The sequence below is a fragment of the Dipteris shenzhenensis genome, chromosome 29, assembly GCF_047967505.1.
Source record: "Dipteris shenzhenensis isolate YYH24624 ecotype China chromosome 29, Dip_SZ_1.0, whole genome shotgun sequence".
NCBI classification, from domain to species: domain Eukaryota; kingdom Viridiplantae; phylum Streptophyta; class Polypodiopsida; order Gleicheniales; family Dipteridaceae; genus Dipteris; species Dipteris shenzhenensis.
Genome location: NC_141624.1, coordinates 34,921,597 through 34,944,531, shown reverse-complemented (window position 1 = coordinate 34,944,531; position 22,935 = coordinate 34,921,597). Strand labels below are relative to the sequence as shown.

Here is a 22,935-nt window from a genome sequence, read left to right as displayed (position 1 = left end):
AATCGTTCAAGCCATAGCACATTAATCAACGGTTCTCTAGCCACATCAGACAGCAGTAAGAATATGATCATCATCCCCAACAGTAAGAAACCTCAGAGGGGTTTACCTAAAGGACAATAAATGTCAAGCCCATTAAAAGAACCCATGTAAAACAAGATGTCAAAGCACAAGAGCTACGTGTGGAGACCAATATTCCACCCATTCAATCATGTTTCAGCAGAGCATCATAATCGTTACCCTTACAACGATTGTTTCAATTAAAATTGGGACTTGAACAAGTCTCAAAATAACTACGCATCTTTTTAATTGAATTTTGATGGTACTCCATATAGTAAAGAGGCTATGCCGATGTCAATTTCTACCTTATATCTATGCTTCAAGTTAATGAGCTAAAGAACCTCACACCTCACTAGCCACTAGGCATCGGCTAGATGTTTCCTGCTTCCCATATTTGACTGCTTTTATCCATGTCAGTTCACTTTTCATAGGGTATTGTCAGATCCATTACCCTTTCCATTGTGGTAAGCTTAAAGTTTACCACCTATGTACAAATAGAGAGAAGAAAACAATTATTGAGCACAAGTTAGTAGTATGTAGTGTACGTGGATATTCTCCAAAATCTAGAATTACAATGTCAATGCCAGATGTTGTAAGGGCAGATGGAGAGGATTGAAAATGACGAGTTCGTCATTTTTCAGTTTTCCCTTTTTCAGTCTTTACTTAGGAGCATAGTTTTAAAAGGGAGTGTTGATGTAAATATTAAGAAAGTATTTTGTCGGGGAATTTGATGAGTCTAGAAGCAGAGCAGGTTCTTATTCCGGTCATTGAGGAATCCTCCTCCTTACATTTGAGATTTTCTACAAAGGTTTGGGTACAAAATCCATTCATATCATAACTCTCAGAACATACTTTCAGAAACATATGCTCTACCCAAGAAATTCATTTGTAAACACATCCTGGATATGTAAGTCTGAAACCTGTACAGAATCACCAGCATTTCCTGATCGTAGCTCATCAAGGGAGACACTTGTTCCAGGTGTTGGCTTTCGTGACTGAATCCAAGTTGTTAAAAGCCTTTCTGCACTCAACCAGTCAACAAACTTTTTCCATGTGTCTGAATCCATAGTACCCCACTTGCCCGAATCGTTAAGAAAGTGTTTGGCCAAGTACTTTGATGACTCCAAAACCAGAGCAGGGTTCAGTATTTTGGGCACTGAGGGATTCTCCCTGTTGGCTATTTCCTGCACCACACAGTTCATACAAGGAGAACACACGAAGAAATTTAGCAAATCACCAAATTTCGTAGGTCACAATAACACTAGTGCTTTCTAAATGACATGACAATATTCAGACACAGCCCACGATTTCTTTTGTTGAAAGAAATGGACCCTGCTTGCAACCGAGTCAATGTTGCTATGAGAATTATCACAAGCTCAATATGGTTCACAAGGTAATGTACAGATGATACGACAGTACACACAAATTCAACTGCCACAAAGCACCAAGCACAAAGAGCCAAGTCTACGAAATTTTACATATCAAGATACCCAAGTTTAATATTCCCACAAAGGGTCTCCCTCCCATATTTCTTAACAATCATGGGGTCACAAAATAAGAAGATGGCCAATTACAGGACAGGTAAGGGGCGCTCATTGGGTTCATAGGGATGCAGCCCGGTTGCTTTATATAGGTTGATCAAGCGCTCCTTTCTCCAAAGTACTTTCCTCTTCTCATGTGACGTGTCAATCTAAGACAACGCGTGTCAAGAGATTACAGGTTCTACTTCATGCATGGATGATCCATAACAAGCCGTCAGTCCCACATCATATCATGTTAGCAAAGTTTGGGGCTATCCCTCTACAGCTTGATGAATCCTTCCAGGTGGTCACATACCTGCACAGAGTCGGGGACTTCGGCACCACTACATCCAGATGGCACAAGCTACCGTGCTGACCTTGACCTTGTCTATGGCACAAGAGGAAGACGGACATGGTCTGCAGGCCTAGGACTCCATATGGACAAACCACCACCGTTTCAGTATAGCCTTAAGGCCCCATCCACTCCACTCACTTATCTGTGAGGTGAACCAGGCCATCAGCGGACCTCCTACAGTTCTTTAAAGTACAGGCCCTGGCTAGCACCCCATGAGCTTCTAGTAAAACTTAGCTTTTACAGAGATCACTGCCTGCAGTTCTTGGAAGACGGTTTTACCAACCCCCCTAGCTGTACTTGAATCCATCTCCCACATGCATTGAGGATCTCGGTTGGGCAGTTCTAAGTATTCTCTCACCATCTACGTATTGAGACAAGATCAGCAGAGGGCACTCCATGCAAGAGACATATATGCACTCTATGCGACATGCAAGAGGTTGAGACAGAGATGCAATTTGCATTTAGATGCCCTATGTACTATTATAACATCCGGACAACATCATTGTCTATTTAGGATCAGCTTTGGACCAATCAAAGATTTCTTGGCCCATCATGATCAGCAATGCGTGGTGACTTTCCTCAAGTCCGGCTAGAGGATGATCACAGATATCTTCTCAAGTGACTTGCGCCAGAGGCAATTGGGGACACGACGCAGCCACCGTCCATAGAGCATGACATGCTAGAATAATCACCCTCGAGTTGACCCTCACATGAGGACCAAATACATATTCTCTTTACTATTTGACTTGGGGAAATAGACCACCAAAGTGATGGTAGTGCTCATCAGATGACAAGCTACCTCCTAGAGACTACAGAGAAGAGAGGGGGCCATACATACTACCTAGGCTGACCATCAACGACGCACTACTATTGATTTCCTCCACCGCCAGCACCATCCTTCACTAGATCCATCAACGGTGCCAACCCTCACCAATTCGATGGCACTAGACTTGACCAGATCCAGAGCCATTGTTGGCCAACATCATCTCTTCTATGCTTAGCCAGCCGATAAGGTTGGTCCCCCAAACAGCATACATACGTTGTGTAGTCACTTAGATGATCTGCTGATCGGTAGGCAGACTAACAGGGTTCTCACTCCCCTTTCTTTTCTCTTTGGGTATATATTTCAATCTCATACGGACAGATATTTGTGTGAGAGACAACACACTATATCTCTCTATTAATATTTTCCTCTCGGGCATCAGCTTTGGGTGTGGATGTCTACTTGTGGTCCTGACATCAGCTTTGGGTGTACCTGCTTTATTGGTGGCACCGCTGAGTTTCTAAATACTGGTTTTTCTTTAGTCTCATAGACCCTTTGATCTTTGGAAGACATTAGTAAACTCTCTCACACCACCTATTCCCCCACACCACCTGCCCACCACCCCTTGGGACCGTACCCTGTAATAGTTGGTACGATGATGAGTGTAAGGCTTTACGCCATCAACTCAGATTCAACTCAGATTCGAAACCAAAAACAGTCTTCCAAGCGCACCAGATACGCTACACGAGTACCGTAGATTGGTACAGAGGAAGAAACTAGACTTCGTTCGTCAGAACGAGGAGGAGCTACTGAACATTTTGTTTAGTAACAACTCTAAGGACTTCTGGCGGAGATTTCTAGAAGGACGGTCCCCCCCACCACTCACTGACACTCAGATCTGGTTTGATTATGCACGCACACTTTATGACATCCCAAATCAGCCAGTCCCTAATCTCTCACACATGCCCCGTCCCACATCCTGCACCCTCTTCACTAGAGGAGGGGTAAAGAATGCCGTAATGAAACTTCATAATGGCCGAGCGAAGGATCATGAGAGGCTATGCACTGAGTTCATTGCATATGGGACTACCCTCCTAGCCCCGATCTTAGCAAAGCTTTTTAATGAAGCTGTTTGTTTGGGGTTTCCACGCACCTGAACCATTAACACTATCTCACCCATCCACAAGGCAGGGGATCCCATGAGCCCGGAGAACTACAGGACCATTATGATTGGACATGTCATGTCCAAGGTTTATGCATCAGTACTTGACTCCGAGGTTAGCAGATTTGCAGTGTGTCGAGGACTTAGAGCAGTAGGACAGGTAGGATTCCGGCATGATCATGGAACCATGGACCACATTTTCACGCTCACATGTATCATCGAGGAGGCGAGGGCAGGGAAGCAGAGGGTTTATTGTTGCTTTGTGGATTTTCGTAAGGCATTTGACACGGTTCCAAAGCCCGCCTCATACGGCGCCTACAGGACTTGGGTTATGACCAAGAGATCATTTGGGCTGTCATGGCACTTTACGAGAGAGTTTCAGGCAGAGTTCAGCCAGGATCTGGGTGGACAGACGAGATCATGAGCACTATCGAGGTCAAACAAGGGTGTCCTTTATCGCCTACATTGTTTGGCCTCTACATTGACGAGCTTGAGACAGTGATGCAGAGACAGGGGTGTAGGTTGCTCTCTTGCGGGCACGTTGATCCAGATATTGCTCTACGCAGATGACGTGGCGCTCTTGTCTTCCTCGACATAAGGGCTCCAAAGACACCTAGACACACTACAGTCCTTTTGTGAGTCTCATGATTTGAAGGTCAACCTAAGTAAAACCAAGGTCATGATCTTCAATACATCTCGAGCCATCATGCGTTAGGAGCAGTTCACATTTGAGGGGTCACCTGTTGAGATAGTTTCATCATACACTTATCTTAGGGTTATCTTTTCCAGACCCAGCTTCACTATGAGACCCGCGATGCAGGCACGCTTGAGCAGAGGGTATGCTTCATTGGCCAGACTAGAGAGGCAGTGCTTCCGCTCGCACTTTCAGGATCCACGCACCAAGGGGTTGCTTTTTGACTCCTTGATTTGCCAGCGGGGATGTACAGCAGCCCATGTTGGGGGCCAGACTTGTCAGATATAGAGTGGGCCCGTGTGGAGCAGCTACAAGTTCTCATGTTATCACGGATGATTCGTGGGTAAGCCATCCGTTCCTCACCAGATCATTCAGGCTGAGTTTGGGTCACCCCCTTTACAGCTAGATGCTGCATTTCAGGTCATCACGTATCTGTACGGAGTCAAGGAATATGGGGATTACACCTCGGCGTAGCAGGCTACCATGGATAGCTCTATCCTCTTCTATGGCACATGCAGTGGGAGGGGACCAGAGGTGCTAGTATGCACGTATAGAGAGATGGTCTGAGTGACAGGGGCTCCACATGGATAGACTACCTCTCTTCTAGTACACCATGGATGCTCCGTTTTCTCCCCTCCTATCACACGAGGTCAACCAGGTTATCCGTGAGGATCTACTACAGCTACACAAATTTCAGACCTGGTTGGGACCGAGTGAACTCCCAGTGAAGCTTAGCTTCTACAAAGATCACTTCTTACATATCACAGCGGAGGGTTTCATTGACCCACCAAGATACACGCAGATTCACCTACCCCACTCGTTGAGGATCTCTCCTGGGCAGTTCCAGGTCTCTTCACACAGACTTCGCATTGAGAGCGGCAAAGCAGAGCGACTAACCAGGGAGAGGTGCATATGCACACTATGTGACATGCAGGAGGTTGAGACAGAGGAGCATTTCATCTTTAGGTGTCCTGTTTACTATGAGATCCGAGGGCGTTTCTACTGCATTTTCAAAGATAGCTATGGAATTTTAGCCCGTTTCCTCTCCTACCCAGAGCAACGGTGTTTGGTAGGTTTCATTCATAAGGCACTTAGACACCGCGAGAGGATACTCCGAGCATGGAGACAGGGGTAGACTTCTTCCTCGGCTGATCCCTCTCAGAGCTCTATCACGGAGTTCTTTCAGCTAGATCACATGGACCCCCACGAAACGAGGCCTCGACATGACCGTGACCTGGAGCCTATGACCCGATAGCTCAGACAGAGGGTCGACACACAGATCACACTTGAGACATCCCCTCCTTGTTTAGAGTCGGAGCCTGACCAGTGGGGGTCACAGTAGCCCTGGTCAGACGCAGAGCTAGACGTGCCAAGACTGCACCTCTGAGCGGCTAACAACACTCTATTGCCGACTTCATGCCTCCACTGCCTCATCCATCCTGATATCCTGCTACTGCTGATAATGATGATGATGCTGATGATGATGCTGAGATTGATATATAGTCAAGCATCGACATGACTATGTTGTACTTAGGACTTAGTACTGTCACTCTGCATTTTTAAATTTTGCATTTGTATGGATGCTCGTTTAGTAGCTCCACTACCATAGCTCGTTGTATCAGGATTTTCATAGTCTCATAGACCCATCGGTCTTCCGAAGACTTTAATAAACTTTCTCTCTCTCTCTCTCTCTCTCTCTCTCTCTCTCTCTCTCTCACACACACACACACACACACACACACACATTGTTGTTCTCCCTCTGATCATCTCTGATCTTTGATCACTGATCGCTGATCTCTAATCATTGATCATTGTCACTGATCATTGACACAATTGAACTGTCTTTGATCACCGATGATCGATCATCGCTGATCTCTCTCACTCACCGCTCAGCCTCCCCACACACCGATCAACTAACCGCTGATAGGACAAAATCTGTATCAAGTTTTTGAGCACTGTATATAGCTGTGGGTAGGCACATAGTTGTACACATCTAGGGTAGGTGTGGGCTTTTGGCATTTGTGGATTGATGGACTGATGTATATTTTTTTTGAGATAATAAAGTATGTTTTGTAGGGACTTCATGGGAAATGATGAAATGCAATGTGGTTGTACCAGACTTCCAGAGTAAGGGTGTCTAGTGTGTGACCAAGCGAAATGTTTTTGGGGTCATGTAAAGTCAAGTCATGAAGGGTTTTTTTATATTTTCCTGAGTCAATGTGCACTTGCATGTTACAGGAATTTGATATGTTATGGTGTCCATGTCAAAGGGCTTTTCATGTGTGTGTACGGGGTTGTAGTAGATATGTGTGTGTGAGAGAGAGAGGTGTGTGTAACTGTAGTGTGAGATGGAGACCTCCTCCGCCCTGCCAGCCTCGTCCTCCTGCGAGTTTCCGTCCATACCGTCCCCCTTCTTGTCCCTGCAGCCTGCCTCGTCCTCCGTACAGCTGTCGTCAGCTGTACGGCCTTTCGTACAACTGCCGTCAGCTGTACGGCCTTCCATAACGCTGCCCGTACAGGCTCCCGTACAGAATTTCTTGCAGCTCCCGTGCCCTTTCGACCTCCCCGTACAGAATTTCGCATCTGCTGTACGGCCTTCCGTACAGCATGTATGGTCGTCTGTACAGCCTATACGGAAAACCGTACTGCCTGTACCGTCCACCTTGCAGCCCTCTTCCCCTTTCGTTTTCTCCGCCTCGACGCCTCCTTCTGCCACTGTTTCTCCCACCCGTGTCTTTCTTCGGCGGAAGCATGGTGGATTGTCTGCCTCCCCCTTCATCAAATCAGCAAAGCTGGATGCTTCTGATGGCCCTTCTTCTTCACTCCAGCTGGATCTTCTTCGCCAATTGTGTTCTACCTCTGTCACAGAAGTTCCTTCATCGAGTTTCCCGTTTGTTTGTTCCTTGGACTCTGCCCTTTTGGTCTCTGGTCTTCCACAGGCTCAACAATTTGGAGTCTGCCTCTATTTCATGGGCAGGGTTTTATCTTCAGCAGCTCCGTCAATGGGCTGATGTTGCAGTGGGTCGGGATTGTATTTCTTCCTTTGTTTTTCTCGGCAAAGGATTTTACTATGCCCACTGCTCTTCAACTGAGGTGGTAGAGCGCCTTGTCAGCGATGCTGGTGTTCCTGGAGCTGGTGTTTTTGCTGATGTAATGCCCTGGGACCCGCTTTTCGATCCTTCTGCAACCTTTCTAACTCACTGTCCGGTTTGGATTACTCTTAAAGCGTTGCCTGTGCCTCTTCTTCAACATCTTCCAACTCTTGCAGCTTTATTGGGAAGGCCTCTTCATGTTCCGAGACAGGAGTTCTTGCAAGCTTCCCGTGATGTTCGTCTCTGCATTTTGTGGGATATGATGCAGCCTGTGCCATCTACTCTGAATCTTGACTTGGGATTTGCTCATCCATCAGGCTCCATTTTGCATCTTTTCCCACTGCATGTTATCGGTGCCGACAGGTTGGTCATTTTGCACGTGCTTGCCCTTCTACTTCCAAGCCCATACCTCCTGCTCCTTCTTCAGCTGTCAAGGTTACTCTCCCTTCTCCTTCGGTTTCTGCTATGGCTTCTTTGGTGAAGCCCTCTACTCCTCCAAAGCACTACTGGAGGAAGGTTGATAAATCACAGGCAGATCTTCCTCTTGTTGAAGAAGCTCACGATTGCACCCTTGTTGAGCACCATCAGTTTCTTTCTACTCAGGATATGGATGTACCCCTTGCAGAGGACAATTTACAGGATGACATGCATGCTCTCTCTAAGGATACTGCCCCTGCTCTTACTCAGATTGATCCTCCGAATGAAGATCCAATGCTAACCCCTGCTTCATCAGATGCAGCTTTTTCATCAAAAGATACGGATGCTGATTTAGCTTCTCTGCCTTTGATGCCTGTGCCAGAGTCTTCTTCTATCAGGGATGCAGAAGTACCTTTTCTACTGGAATCTTTTCATCCCATGTTACAACAGGTTTTTGACCCTCTGATTCAAAAATTTCGGGTGCCAGCCTATATCAAGAAGAATCACAAGGGCAAAAAACAGCTTGCTTTTATTGATGGTGTGGTTTCATCACTGCATCAGTTTTTACAGCTGAACAATTTGAAGCTGGAGGATGCTGTGTTTGACTCTCCTCCAGCTTGATATGTAACTTTTTACTTGGCTACCTCATGACTTTTGCTCTGCGGTTTAACTTGTAAAAACTTTTTTCTTGTACTTATTGGTGGGTTTTTACCTCTTTTGAGGTTTCCCACACATAAATATAAAGATTTCACTTTTTAAAATAAAAAAAAAGTGTGTACGGGGTTGCATGCAAGCTTTAATGTGCATGCTAATGTGTGTGGGAATTGTGTGACTAAAGGTCCAAAATGTGCATTTAACGTGGGAAATGTCTTGAGAGTGGTAAAATGTCACTGATGAGGTGGCAGATTAGGCTGAGGTGGCTTCCTGCTCATGCAAAGGTGACTACGTGATGGATGAAGGGATGCTTCTAGTCGACGAGCTGGACGTAGATGAAAAGGACAACTTGCAGGAAGAGGATTGTGGGCTCAGGAGCACTCAGGCATGGAGAAACACTACACCAGGGAGTGTATGCTAGTCGTGTGGAAGATGCCTAAGGGTAGCCTTGCATCGGGTGACGTGCGTGGGTTGAGGGCTGGAAAGAGCTGTACGGCTTTGTACGGGCTGATGCAGGGGATCGTGTACCAGAGGAGCAATTGAATGCCAGCTAATGCTGCTGATACGACGACGTACAGACGGACATTAAATTTTATGTACGGGCTGGTACGGAATCTCAAGCGTGGGCTTGTACGGGCTGCAGTACGAGTTTGTACGGGCCTTAATTGCTGATTGGTATGGGCTGGTAGTATGGTGCCTTGATTGCAGGCTGTACGGGCACGTACGGGGTCATTAAAGATGTCTTCTACGAGCTGTACGGAGGATGGTCATCATTAAATGCAGGCTGTACGGACTACTGTGCATGGTTGTACGGGGTGTAAGTACCTGCTGTCGTACGTATGATTGTACGGCTGCTTGTACGGTGAACGTACCTGCAGGTTTACAGATGATTGTACCCGCTAGTTCTTCTTTTGAACAGCTTGTGGGCACGAGGGTCATAGGCTGGCCATTGCCTCAAGTTGTGTACTCATGGTTGGGCAGTGTTAAATGCTAACTACCTGGGAGTGAGCAAAGCAATGATGACAGAAGAATGCACACAGAGGTTATGCTTGTGGGTCTTGCTGGCAATTGAGCAGTGGGCTGTGGGTTCATAGTATTCTGAGGCTGACTGTTTCTGAGTTTTTTTTGGGGGAAGTTCAGTTCTAGGTTCAGTCTGTTTCAGGCTGTGTAGTCTTTCCCCTCTTTCAAAGAGTCTGTGTGTTCCTGTGTGTGTGTTCTAGTCAGATTGTGTGGGAGATTGACTTGTTATTTGTGTGCTCTGGATATCTGCTCTCGAACCTGGTTCATAAGCTCATCATCTACGAGCCCACATTGCAGCTGATCCCTATGAAGTCTCACCTATCTGACGTGGTGAAGTACATAATTCCTGGTTGTCTTTCCATTTTTTCCTTATCACCGCTCAGCCATTCAGCCTCCCCACCCAGCTCCACTCACAGTCTCACTCACATTCGCTCAGCCCATGCACACCTCATGCTAACCCCGTTAAACCCCCGCTAACCTATCACTAAGCCCCTGCTAGTCCCCTACTCAGCCCTTACGCAGCTCCCCAGACCGCTTTCGCTCCACTCCTGTCTCCATCACAGCTCCTCTCCCTTAGTCCCTCACATTCCCCTCATCTAGTCCCATCCCGTGTTGGGATGAATCCCCCAGTCCAACCCTGGAGGTTTAGTCAGTGCACTCAAATATGGCAAATATGGAGGAGACCAGCTCCTGAAAATCCCCTTCTCCTGCAACCTTGACTCTAGCCAGCAAAATCCTATACGCTACAGTTGCAGCCTCGACATCCTGTCCCTATACAAGGACATACCAACGAGGGGGCCTTAACTGGCCCATCATTGGCCCTCAAGAGCAGATTTTCTATCTACAGCAAGAGCTCGAATCCATGTCCTCAAAGGGTCACAGAAGCAAGCAATAGTCAACGAGGTAATGCCGATCTGCAAGGCATCTTCTCCTAACCCCTCAATTAGTTCCCGTAGTCAAGGATCTCGTTCACATTGAAGTGCAAACAATAAAAAAGGAAGTGATTGTAGAGGTCAATACAGAGGCAAATGAAACTGACATTCAGGCTGAGATTCTGGAGTAGAAGCCAAACGCAGCAATGCACTGAAGATCATGATAGGAGGCCTTCATGCAGGCTTGTTCAACGAGGAGGATACATACAATGAGACTTTAGCACATATCAAAGTAGCCACCCCTAGCATTGAATGGCCGGAGGAAGACGAAGATAGGACAGATTCTACAACTATTATTGCTTCCTCAACAAGAAGTTTAAATCCAAACCAAAAGACCCTCGATCTTAAACTGATATATAGCCGCTTCTTGTCTTAATTTAAAGATTACAATGTAGGCACCTTATAATAATTCGGAGTTGCTTTATATGCACTCCTTGTGCTCAGCTGTATCAGCTGGTTTTTTGTTAGACCTATTGGTCTCCTCTAGACATTAATAGACCCATTGGTCTCTCGTGAACATTAAAAGACTTCGGACAACTACACACACACACACACATATATATATCAACTCGTTAGGATTAGGGTTAGGGTTTTCAACCCATTTTCCTTTTTACCACTCTATAGGTTAGTGCATATCCACAATATGTGACATGATGTCCTCAACACCTTTCCAGCTATTTTCCAAATGGTTCGTAAAAATGTCTGCAACATTATATTTGTTGGCACAATGTTGCAATGTGATATGTCGATTGAGCACTCTTTTACGAGTGAAATACTCTCTAACAGTAATATACTTTGTCCTTGAGTGATATACTTGATTCTTTGCTATGGGTTAAGCTAACTCATTATCGTAGTATATAATAGTTATCTTTGATTCATCAAAGTAATTTAAATCTAAGCCATATACCTTCACTGTGAAAGCTCTATATTCCGCTTCTCTTGAGGGATAAAGAAACTGTAGGTTGTTTGTTGTGGATAACCACGAGATAACACCTTGTGCTAAGAAAACACATATTATTATATTAATCTTCCTGTTTTTTTATCATCAGCATAAGCAGTATCATAGTGTCCATGTAGTCTTCTACAACTTTCTCTATATTTTGTGCCTTTGATACATCTCAACACTCTCTTTGCTGCATTCCAATGTGTTTGTCTTGGACTTGACATAAACTGAGCTAGAGTGTTGATTGCATAAAAAAGATGGATCAATGGACGTTGCCATATGGTCTAGTAGTAGACCCACACACATACTCTCATTTGTTTTGTAGAACGAGAATGGTCTCCATCCGATACTTCCAAGTATCATAGTTGGAGTTGTCTAGCTTAGCAAACACATTGCTAGATGTAGACATGATGCAAAATACCTGAGAAAATGTTACCTTTGAAAACTGCAATCTACTCGTAAGATAGAAACTACAATCTAATCCGAACTTGTTACAACGCTTGATATGGCAAAAGATGTCAGGAATAGCCAAATGGGCTTTACAAGGCTGAAAATGTGCACAGTATGCTAGGAAAATAGCCAATAATACTTTACTATGAAGACATGTGTAGTGCAAGATGAACAAAAGATGAACAAGTTGTAATCTGCCCACTAATACTATGCCAAATTTGCTTACATGCGGTTTCACACTTACTATATATCCTGAAACCGGAGCGTCTATCAGACAATGAGTTGATTCACGACAGACAAATCCCGTGATCTAACACCTCGATTCTAATGGTCCACTTTCGTAGATCGTCCATGCTCTGGTCGACCTCTACTCAGTGCATAGTCTCAGTGTCTCTAGCTCTGCCACTCGACGCCGTCTCTTCCCCACTGATCCAATCTATCCTCTTGTCAGCAGAGCTCCGCCTTCCTCCACTCCACTATGTCTTGGGGTTGACTCGAATGTATAGAAATCCGTGACATGTCATGTGTCCAGTCATCTATGTGTCATGTGGCCCCATCATCTCCTACTATCTCATATGTCTCAATAGTCTCTCTATGTCGTCGCATCTCGAGCAGATAGAAATCAATGCAGACCTAATCATCATGAAGTGGATCAGCCGAGAGCGTGACCCAAACCCGTGTCCCTCCAGACGAAGGGAATGGTATTGTCCACGAATCTCATGATGGATGGGCAAGTACAATAGGAAATGCTCCTCTGTCTCCACCTCCTCCATTATGGATAGCATCCAAACCTCCTCCTTTATAGGTGTGCTTGCGGCTCTCCCTACTCCATCCTCAATTGGTAGAACGAGCTACATCTGTCCAATGGCGATCCTCAATGCATGGGAGATTCATCTAACTTTCAAGTACTGGGGTCTAATAATCACTCCATCCTCTGATACTGTCAAGAAGTGATCGTGGTAGAACAAAATGTTGATGGGGAACTCCTGGTTCCCCCTTAAAGTCTATTACGTGAGCTGGAAAATATCCAACCATATGATATGATTGATCTCGTCTCGTGAGACCAAGGGAGGACAGGCATCCAAACTATACTAAAATGAGAGAAGTCGATCAATCTAAATACCTTGATTTGAAAACCATCTAAATATACGTGCATACCAAGCCGTGCTAACCGCTCTATTTGGTAGTCATCTGAATCTAGTGCCAATCTCAGCAGTATCCAGCTAGGCAAAGCCCAAACCTTGTGGAGGTATGTCCCGGTCTGAAGATGGCATCAAATTTGGAGTGGTGTCATGGCAAATTCCGCCTATACAATCTAATGAGGGACTGAGGGCTTACTCCAAATCATCCAAGATCCCATAATCACTTGCAGCCACTCAAATCTCCTCCAATTAGTCTCACTAAGAGATTACTCTCCCAGAAGGGTTTTGTAGACATGGTTCTCAGCCTCACTAGTGTATCAAACAGCCACTCCTTCGTCGGGGTCCTAGAAGTGTGCTTGGAAGCACTGTCACTCTAGGTAATTGTAGGACTACACAATATCCACTAGCTCCCCTTGGTAAGTGAAACTTTGTCGATGAAGGACTGCCCATGAGGTATTGAAACCTTGGTCTTACCAAAGTTGACTATGAAGTCTCCCTGCAAAACGCCTCTAGGGCTTCTATGTGTCTTTGTAGGCCTGCTCTTGCAGAACAAGATATGAGGACTGTATCGTCTTCATATAATAGTATCTATATCATCAAATCAGCACGTAGTGATTTCTCACCTCCTAGGCGGCCAATGAAATTCATCAATGTAGAGTCCAAAGAGTGTTGATGAGAGAAGGCACTCTGATCATGCTCTTAATCCAATCTAACAAACCTCCTAGGGCGTGTACTCTTCCTCTGACTGACTGATATAGACTCATCACACCCCAAATAATGAATCTCTAGGATCTCAATCTTGCCTCCTAGATGTGGCCCGTAGAGTGAAGATGTGGTCTAGAGTAGAGTATTGTCTCCATAACCCAACCAGTCCCAAACCTCAGCACCCTTGTGAGTCGTGACTCTGTGTAGGTATTGATCTCTCTCTAGTACCAACCCGTAAATCTTGGTCAGTGTGTGACCAATCATGAGAGTGCAGTAGTTTCCAATGTCCACGTGGTCTCTTCCTTTGTGTATTGGTACCATGGTGGTGGTACTCCACGCAGGAGGAAAACCATGGTTGAGGCCAAGGAACTACTATCCATGTGCAAGGTACTCAATCAGCAACCCCTCATGGTCTTGGGCTCTCCGGTTATGAAGTTGATGCAATGCAGCCCGCACATTCAATGCGAGGTAGATGTGGTCGGCTGGGCAGGGAGGACATATGAGGTGGTGCATGGACTGGACTAGGACATTATAGAGCGATGCCATGTACGTGTGCCAGATAACCGGATCCGTGATGAGGATATGTGGCTTTTCCTCAGAGAGAAGCCCCTATGCAATAGTAGAGTCTCCTCCTCAGAAAGAGCCGATCACCTCATCCAGCCTATGCAAGAGGAAATCTTGCCTCTTACAACATGTAAGACAATGTGAGATCGTTGTGCCTCGGACGTCGTCAAATGCCTCAAAGCTTGCTTGGGTATGAGGTGATATCTCATCCCTCGACACTCAGCATCAAAAACATGAGTTCTAGGGCATCTTCCTAGTGGAGTACCCTGGATCGAGCCATGGGGAATGATCTGACGGCACCATCTTGAACCATTGCTACAAGAATATGAGGCTAAAAATGATCTGCGATATCTCCAAGGAAGGTGGTAGCTCATCAAACATGTGGCTCACATACATCATATGATGTATCAAGGGTCTCAAAGTATATCTAGACATGGGTGGGGACAAGAGGATCGTGTCTTGTGTCTGGCATAGAAGTTGAAATATTGAATGCCAATTAAGAATAGTCGACACCAAGTGGGAGGGAAGGGATTATAAAGTCATGCACTCATGACACAAAGGTTGGGGAACCCATCAGATAGTCCACTGTACTTGTCCCTCCTCCATGTGGAAAACAATTGAGCCCTCCAGATAAAGGCCATCTTTGAAGACCGTTGTATATGATCAGGTTGTGTACTGCTCCCATCTCCAGTAAATGTCACCCCGTACCCTATTCAAAGATGAGTGCCTCACTATCCTAGTACTTTGAGGGGGTCCGATTCAAAGTCTAGTAAGCCCACCTACCCACTACCCATACATGCATTTAAGTCACCTAGAAGGAGAATCTCCCCTATCTAGAGACTTCCATGATATCATTGTGTCATCTTATATGGGTTGTTCCCCTCTGTGGTGACCTCATGCGCATAGGATGATGTATCCACAGGGAAATATCACACTACAATGAAAATCGGCCGTGTGTCAAGTGATGAACTAGTATCTACACGTGTCACGCATGCTTCTCCTTCTAGGTGTGATCTGAAAAGAACTGCTACGTCCCTAGAGCCTTTTATCCCACTCTCTCTCCTCATCCCTTCCTGTTAGCCAACTTGTATCCTATCACTAGGGGCAGCCGTCACTCTAGACTCTCATGTGTCCTACTGTAGAAGACAACATCTTTGTCAGTGCAAGTCTCTAAGAACTTCCTTGGGTCAGACCAAAGGGCATCAATGCAGTCCCTCACAGCCATCCTCAATCTATTATGTATCCCCATCCTGTAGGCCTGACACCATCATGTGTTGTCTACCTCTCTCTTTCCTCTCTCTCCTTTTTCTCGAATAATTACTTTACCATCTCTATAGTACAGCCCACTTCCCTTCCTATCTTGCTACCATTACTCAGACCATCCCCTCCAAGAGGAGCGTGAGTTCATCATCTAAAATATTTTCTCGGCTCCTTCAATGTTGCCCTCATACTAATGAAGGTGGGTCTGTCCGAAATCTCATTACTATTGGCCTTGTCGGTGCATCAGCCTTACCGGGGACGAGCATTTTCTGAGCGAAATCTTCCGAGCGTCCGAGCGAAGGAAAAAAAAAGCTTCCAACTATGCATAAATATGGCAAAAATCGATCAGAAGAAAACATAGTTTCACTTAGAAATATGCAAAGTATTATAGCAATGCCTATTTTATACAAAAATCTTTAGGTGAATCTTTAGGAGTGGTGAGAGCATAATGGGATGGCTTTTGAAGAAACCCACATTTAGAGTAGACTTCTCTATGAAAATTCCCCTATGATCCTTCTTACAACTTGTACTTAATAGGGGGTGACATTGAAAACCCTCTCTCAACCTATCTTCATGAAAGGGTTTCTTCAAAGAAAACTCATTGAAGCAAGCCATCCAGGTAGTTTCGCCAGCGAAACCCCTTTGAAGTAGGTCTCCCAAGGTAGTTTCGCTGGCGAAACTACCTTGGACAGCACTTTTAAAAGTAACATAACTTTCATATCCAATGTCCAAATATAGTCATTCAACCACTCAAATTGACCGGAACACCCCCTTTGAGCACATCTACGGAGTTATATTTTGGAAAATCTTGCATATATTGTATTAAATATTACATGTATTTTATGAGAGTGATATATAAGCCCAAGTTAATACTTATTTATAGTAATTTAAACTTCTTTAGAAACATGTCCATAAATATCTTGTTATTTATGCTATAAAAACACTAAAAAGACATTGCCATATGATATAAATGTGTTAATAAGTAATTATCTATGCATAGTATTATTACATTGAGAGTGATTATGAGGGATGTTTCTTAAAGGAATCAACACTTTTTTAAGATAATAACAGGGGTATAAAGGGATGTCTCTAAATAAGAAATTTATGTTGTGTAAAAATGAATGAGTGACTAGTCTGTATATTTTTATGATAAAGGGATCTAGTTCTAGTGAAAGTAAAAGTGTAAAAACCATATTTCCTAAAGAAATACATTTTTTTAAATCTCTTGAAAAACACGCTCGGATAAACCTGCTCATAGGTTTTTGCTCGTAAAATTGACGCATCCAGCCTTACCCACTCTTCAAGCTGCCTCAAAAGTGAGATTGACACCCATCTTTGAGGTCAAAGATTCAGCATCAGCCATCGGGGTATCACCCACTTCTAGTCCAACAATGGCATGTGGGGCCTTGATGTTCCGTCTCTTATCCTCCTCCAGGACATCGGAGCTGATGTACCCTTCTTGACTGCCTCTTTCCATTCTAACATCTCTGCATCCCTTTACTTATCTGTTGGGACAATTCATTCCCCTGCATAATAGTTTGCATGGCAGCATTTCCTTCCTGAGCTTTTCATTTTTTTATTTAAGCTCTTCCATTGCCTTTCTTGCCAGTATCATCGGAATTGGCAAGAAATCTCTGAGTTCATCGAAAGGATACTCTGAGCAGGAGGAAAATGGACGGTAGCACTAGAATGATCATCTAGAAGCTAGCAGAGAGGGGATTGGCCATGTATGAAGCTGCAGTAGCATAAAGTCAATGATATAGCGTTGACGGCTGTCAGTATGTGTGGTCTGATGTGGTCTCCTAGCTATGGCCGTGTGAGAGAAAAGTCACTCCTTTCGGCCGTGCTCCACATCTGGTGAGCATGGAGAGAAGGTCTCCTAGTCTGATCTGTGCCTCAACTCACGAGTTTGCCGTGTCTCTCGCTCTGCTCCTCAGATCCGTCGTCTCCCTAAGCCCTACTAGTTTAGTGCTGTTTGGCTAGAAAAATGCAGTGATCATGCTCTGAGTGGAGTCTGGCTGTGCACCCTGATCTCGCTTGTGTTTCCTGAGCAAATGCTCCCTGTGTCAAACAGCCTCATGGATGAAAGTCATGAGGCACCTCTGGGTCTGGTAGAATTGATACATAAAAGTCTCAAAAGTTTTTAAAACTCTTAAACCATTTCAATGAAACGGTAACGTTTCATTGTGAGTATGTGCACACAATCTACTGTCTATCAGATCCATTGCACATAATGACATGAAAGTAGAGTTCTATAAAGACAAACGGTTCGCAATAGGCATGGAAAATGAGTGTCAGATTATTGTTAATGGTTATATGGATGGCTTGGCATCATCAATTTGGTCATATAAGTAATTATAGCATTTGGCATTTGAAAGATCACAATATTATTGAAGGTCTTATTGATGTAAAAGACCTTGGTGCATTTTGTGAAGCATGTATGAATGGTAAACAACACCATGACAAAGGTGGTGCAAGGAGAGCAATAGAATTGCTTGATCATGTGCATACATATGTTTGTGGCAAAATGCAAATTATGTCGAAAGGGAGGACTCGTTGCTTTTTGACATCCACAAATGATTCACCATAAAAGCTTGGCTTTACTTGTTATTGAAGAAGTGTTTGCCAAGTCCAAAAAATAGAAAGAAATTGTTGAACAACAAATTAGTAGTGACGAAAAACTCGAGTATTTCTCTCTAAAGTTTGAAAGGAAAGGTATTCAAGGAAAGAAATATGTCACTATACTCCTTATCAAACTAGAGTAATTAAAAATAATTGTTCTATAGTTGAAATGGCATGGCGAATGCATCAAGAAAAGTAGATGTCCAATTTAAGGTGGATGGAGGCATGCCACATGTGGTGCAAATCTTGAGAACATGTCGCACAAAGGCATTGGATGGTTACCTAAAGAGGTCTATACTAGTAGAAAACTTGTTCTTTCGCACCTGAGAGTTCTTGGTGGCATGGCATATGTGAAACTTGTGTGCAAACTCGAAAAGACATGTTATGGTCTCAAACAACAACTAGGGCTTGGTATTCATTGATTGATGTGCATTTTCAAAAAAAAGGTCTTGTCAATAGTAATGCTTATCCAAACTTGTAATCTATTGAAACACCAAAAGGATCATGTATGTTATCGTGCATGTAGAATATTTGATCGTTATAGGAGATCACTCATTGGTGAATGAAATCATGATGCAATCATTTGACATGTCTGATCTAAAGCTAATGCATCACTGCTTGGGCATAGATCTATAGCGAAGACCTAAAAGGATGCTCTTATGGCAAAGTAGATGTAACAAGCTGAGGGTGATCAAAGAGGTTGGCATACATGTAGGTGGTTTGAGAGTTGGGGCTCCACATGGATAGATTACCCCCTTTCCAGTATAGCATTGAGGCTCCTTCAATTCCATTCATGTGTCACGAGGTCAACCAAGTCATTCAAGAGGACCTTTTACAGCTACACATTTAGGACTTCTAGGAAGCTTCCAATGAAGTTCAATTTTTACAAGGACCACTGTTTACCGATTTCAGAGGAGGGCTTCATTAATCCACCACGGTATACCCGGATCCACCCCCCACATTCATTGAGGATATTGATTGGGCAGTTTCGTGCCTCATCGCACCGACTCCGTATTGAGAGTGGATGGGCTGAGGGCATACCTTGGAAGAGCCGCATATGCACCCTGTGTGATTTCATGAGATCGAGTCAGAGGAGCATTTCGCTTTCAGGTGCCCGGTGTATTATCAGATTTGAGGTCGTTATCATTGTCTATTTAGAGATGGCTTTGGACCCCTCTCCAGCTTCCTCTCATACCCAGATCAGAGATGCCTTGCTGCCTTCATCCATGAGATCGCCAAACGTAGAGAGCACTTGCTCAGATACAAAGACGGGGTCAGGGATCTAACTACAAGAGCAGAAGCATGTACTGAACTTGAAAGGCACACAAACACATTTGCTTGCATATGTGGGTGTGAGAGAATAAGTGTTGGGTTGGGTTGCAACCCCTGTAAATAGCATTTACTGTTCTTATTACTATTTGCCAATAGACTGGAATACAACAGTTTCCCAAATGGCTGAAATACAAGAGTTTCCCAAAGGGCTATAAGTGAAGAGAGATCCCTTGGGCAAGCAGATATGGGAGACACTAGAAGGAATATTTGGCAACAAATCACGAGTTCGAAGGTCTTCTTGAAATTAAAGTTCTGTGACCTTAAGATGAGTGATGAAGAACAACTTAGTAACCACTTGGCTAAGTTCGGACCTCTAAGTCAACAACTAGCTAGTCTTAAGTGTGAACCAAATCTCTCTCTCTCTCTCTCTCTCTCTCTCTCTTCCTCTCTTCCCCCCCTCCCTCTCTCTCTCTCTCTCTCTCTCTCTCTCTCTCTCTCTTTACAAGCGTTTGGTGCAACGCAAAAAGTGCCAATTTCTAGCCCGGAATGAGGAGGAGCTGAGAAGTTTACTTTTCAGCTGTGATTCCAAGGAATTCTGGAAGAAATTCCTTCGCTTGAAATCTCAAACTCCTCTTACAGACCCGCAGGTTTGGCTTGCCTATACTTCCACTTTATATGATATTCCCGACCAGCCACAGATCGACTTATCCCATGTGCCTAGACCCACCTCCTCTGCCTTATTCTCATCCAATAGTGTCCGAGCAGCAGCTCATCGTTTGAAGACTGGGAGAGCTAAGGACCATGATGGATTGCAAGCGGAGTATGTAATCCATGGGATTGATGCCTTAGCTACAGTCCTCTCCCATCTTTTTAACGAGTCCATTTGTACAGGTCTTCCACCTAGTTGGCTAGAAAATACTATAGTACCCATACACAAGTCGGGGGATCCTTTGGAGGCGTCGAACTACAGGACCATTATGATTGGCCATGTCATGGCCAAGATTTATGCGACCATTCTAGAAGGACATATAAATGACCATGCCGAGGCGACAGGCATGAGAGCTAGAGGGCAGGCAGGATTTCGTGCAGAGCACTCGACTCTAGATCATATCTTCACACTCAGGGCTTTGATTGAGGGGGCGAAGTCACGTAAGCAACGGCTCTATTGTTGCTTCGTGGACTTCAGAAAGGCATTTGACACTGTGCCGCGTTTCAGACTCTTCCAGCGACTTCGTGACTTGGGATTCAATGGGGAGATTCAATGGGCGATCATGGCCTTGTATGAGAGAGTCACAGGTAGAGTCAGGACACGGGTGGGGCTGTCGGGGGAAGTACGCAGTACGATAGGGGTGAAGCAGGGGTGTCCTTTGTCTCCGACACTCTTTGGTCTCTATATCGATGAGTTAGAGATGTACATACAGACGATGGGTGGTACAGGTTCTTTACTGGCAGGATCCACGATACCGATTCTCCTCTATGCAGATGACGTGGTTCTTATTTCTTCCTCCTAGCAGGGTTTACAGGCACATCTCCATGCACTCCACAGCTTTTGTCAGGACAGAGGGTTGTCTGTAAACCTTGGGAAGACCAAAGTCATGGTCTTCAACACGTCATACCAGGTTTATAGGAGAGGCGAGTTCTCTTTCACATTTGATGGGCAGGAGGTGGAGCTAGTCAGGGAGTATACATATTTGGGTGCCACATTTAGAGGTCCAGTCTTCACCATGACGCATGCAGCACGAGATAGGATCAGTAGAGGGTATGCCGCCTTGGCTCTTCACGAGAGGCAGTGTGCACAGTCACATTTTCAGCATCCCGACACGAAGTCCTTACTTTTCGATACGCTGGTGAGACCTGCAGCCATGTATGCTAGCCCCTTTTGGGCAGGAGATCTCAGTGTTGCAGATTGGAGACGAGTAGAGAGGTTACAGATCATCATGTTCTCCAGATTGATCAGAGCGAAGCCCACGGTACCGCATCAGATTACGTTCGCAGAGTTCGGAGCTACACCCCTAGCGCTAGATGCAGCATTTCAGTCAGTTACATACTTGCATAGGATCAGGGCGCTCGGAGACTCAGCAGCAGGCAGAGCACGATTACCGTGGCTAGCACTGACATCCTCGCAGATGTTAGCGGAGAGAGGTCATACTTTTTGTTGGTACCACACACTCTCCACATGGCTCACCTCGCTAGGCTTGGATATGGATAGGCTGCCACCATTTCGATACAGCATAGATGCCCCTCGCCTCCCTCTCACTCGACATGAGCTCAGCCAGGTTATCAGGGCAGATTTGTTGCAGCTACACACGTTTCGCACTTGGGTTCATCCCACGAAGCTTCCTACGAAGATGGCCACATATCGTGACCATTTTCTCAGGATTTCAGAGGATGGCTTCATCATATCCCCAGGATATATCGGCGTTCATATGTCGCACTCACTCAGGATTGCCTTGGGCAGCTCAGGGTATCTTCCCACAGATTAGACGTTGAGGCCGGCAAGATGCGTCGTACAGCTACCGGACATAGACCCAGGCGAGAGACTAGGATATGCCCTTGTTGCACTATGGGGGAGGTGGAGACTGAGGAGCACTTTGTTTGCAGATGCCCTTTATATTATGAGATCCGTGGCAGATTTCACTGTTTATTTGGGCACGGATTTGGACCTCTCTCTCGGATTATGGAGTATGAGGATCAGTATTGCTTAGCGTTGTTCATCAGGGAGATCACCAGATACAGAGAGAGATTCCTCAGAGAGCACCGTCGCATCCCTGCCAGAGACCTGGTTATTCATGAGGAGCAGGACGAGGCGCAGGACCATGAGCACAGAGATAGCCCATCTTGCCAGAGAGCACCGGTGGTTCCACCCCGAGGATGTACATATGACATGATCCGGCAGCACTGCAAGATGATCTTACACAGAGGCCGTACCCGTCGCTTTATTTCTAGACGACGGAGGATGATGGCAGATTTTCGGAGGAGATTGCTCCATGGAGACTTGGCACCGCCAGCAGCCCACTTGACACTTGCCCAAATCTTCACACTCATGGCAGGAGGCATGGTCGATGGCCATGACTTCCATCATTTCTTTGGATCACAGACCCCTTAGGGAAGACGATGTTCCTCATATTTCATATTTTACATTTTGTATCTAGGCATTTTTGGTACTCTATTTCATTTCATTTTGTATCTAGGATTTTTGTAGCCATTTTTGGCATCTTAGCTGTATTACGATGAGGCCACCTAGTTGGCGCATCGTTGATGATGTTTTTTCCTTTCGGATGATTTTGTGTCCCATAGGCCATGTATGGCCT

At 45.1% G+C, this 22,935-nt stretch overlaps 1 protein-coding gene across 2 annotated transcripts in view; it reads right to left on the bottom strand.

The window, feature by feature from the left end:
* Window positions 1–283: 283 nt before the first annotated feature.
* LOC147882755 (uncharacterized) overlaps window positions 284–22,935 on the bottom strand; it is a 74,296-nt gene continuing 51,644 nt past the window's right edge. The window contains exon 7 of one of the 2 annotated variants that reach the window (XM_087400729.1): window positions 284–1,241. In XM_087400729.1, coding sequence (XP_087256855.1) covers window positions 927–1,241 — 315 coding nt within the window. In that variant the 3' untranslated portion in view covers window positions 284–926. The remainder of the gene's footprint in view (window positions 1,242–22,935) is intronic. The other variant, XM_087400728.1, reaches the window with a different exon arrangement.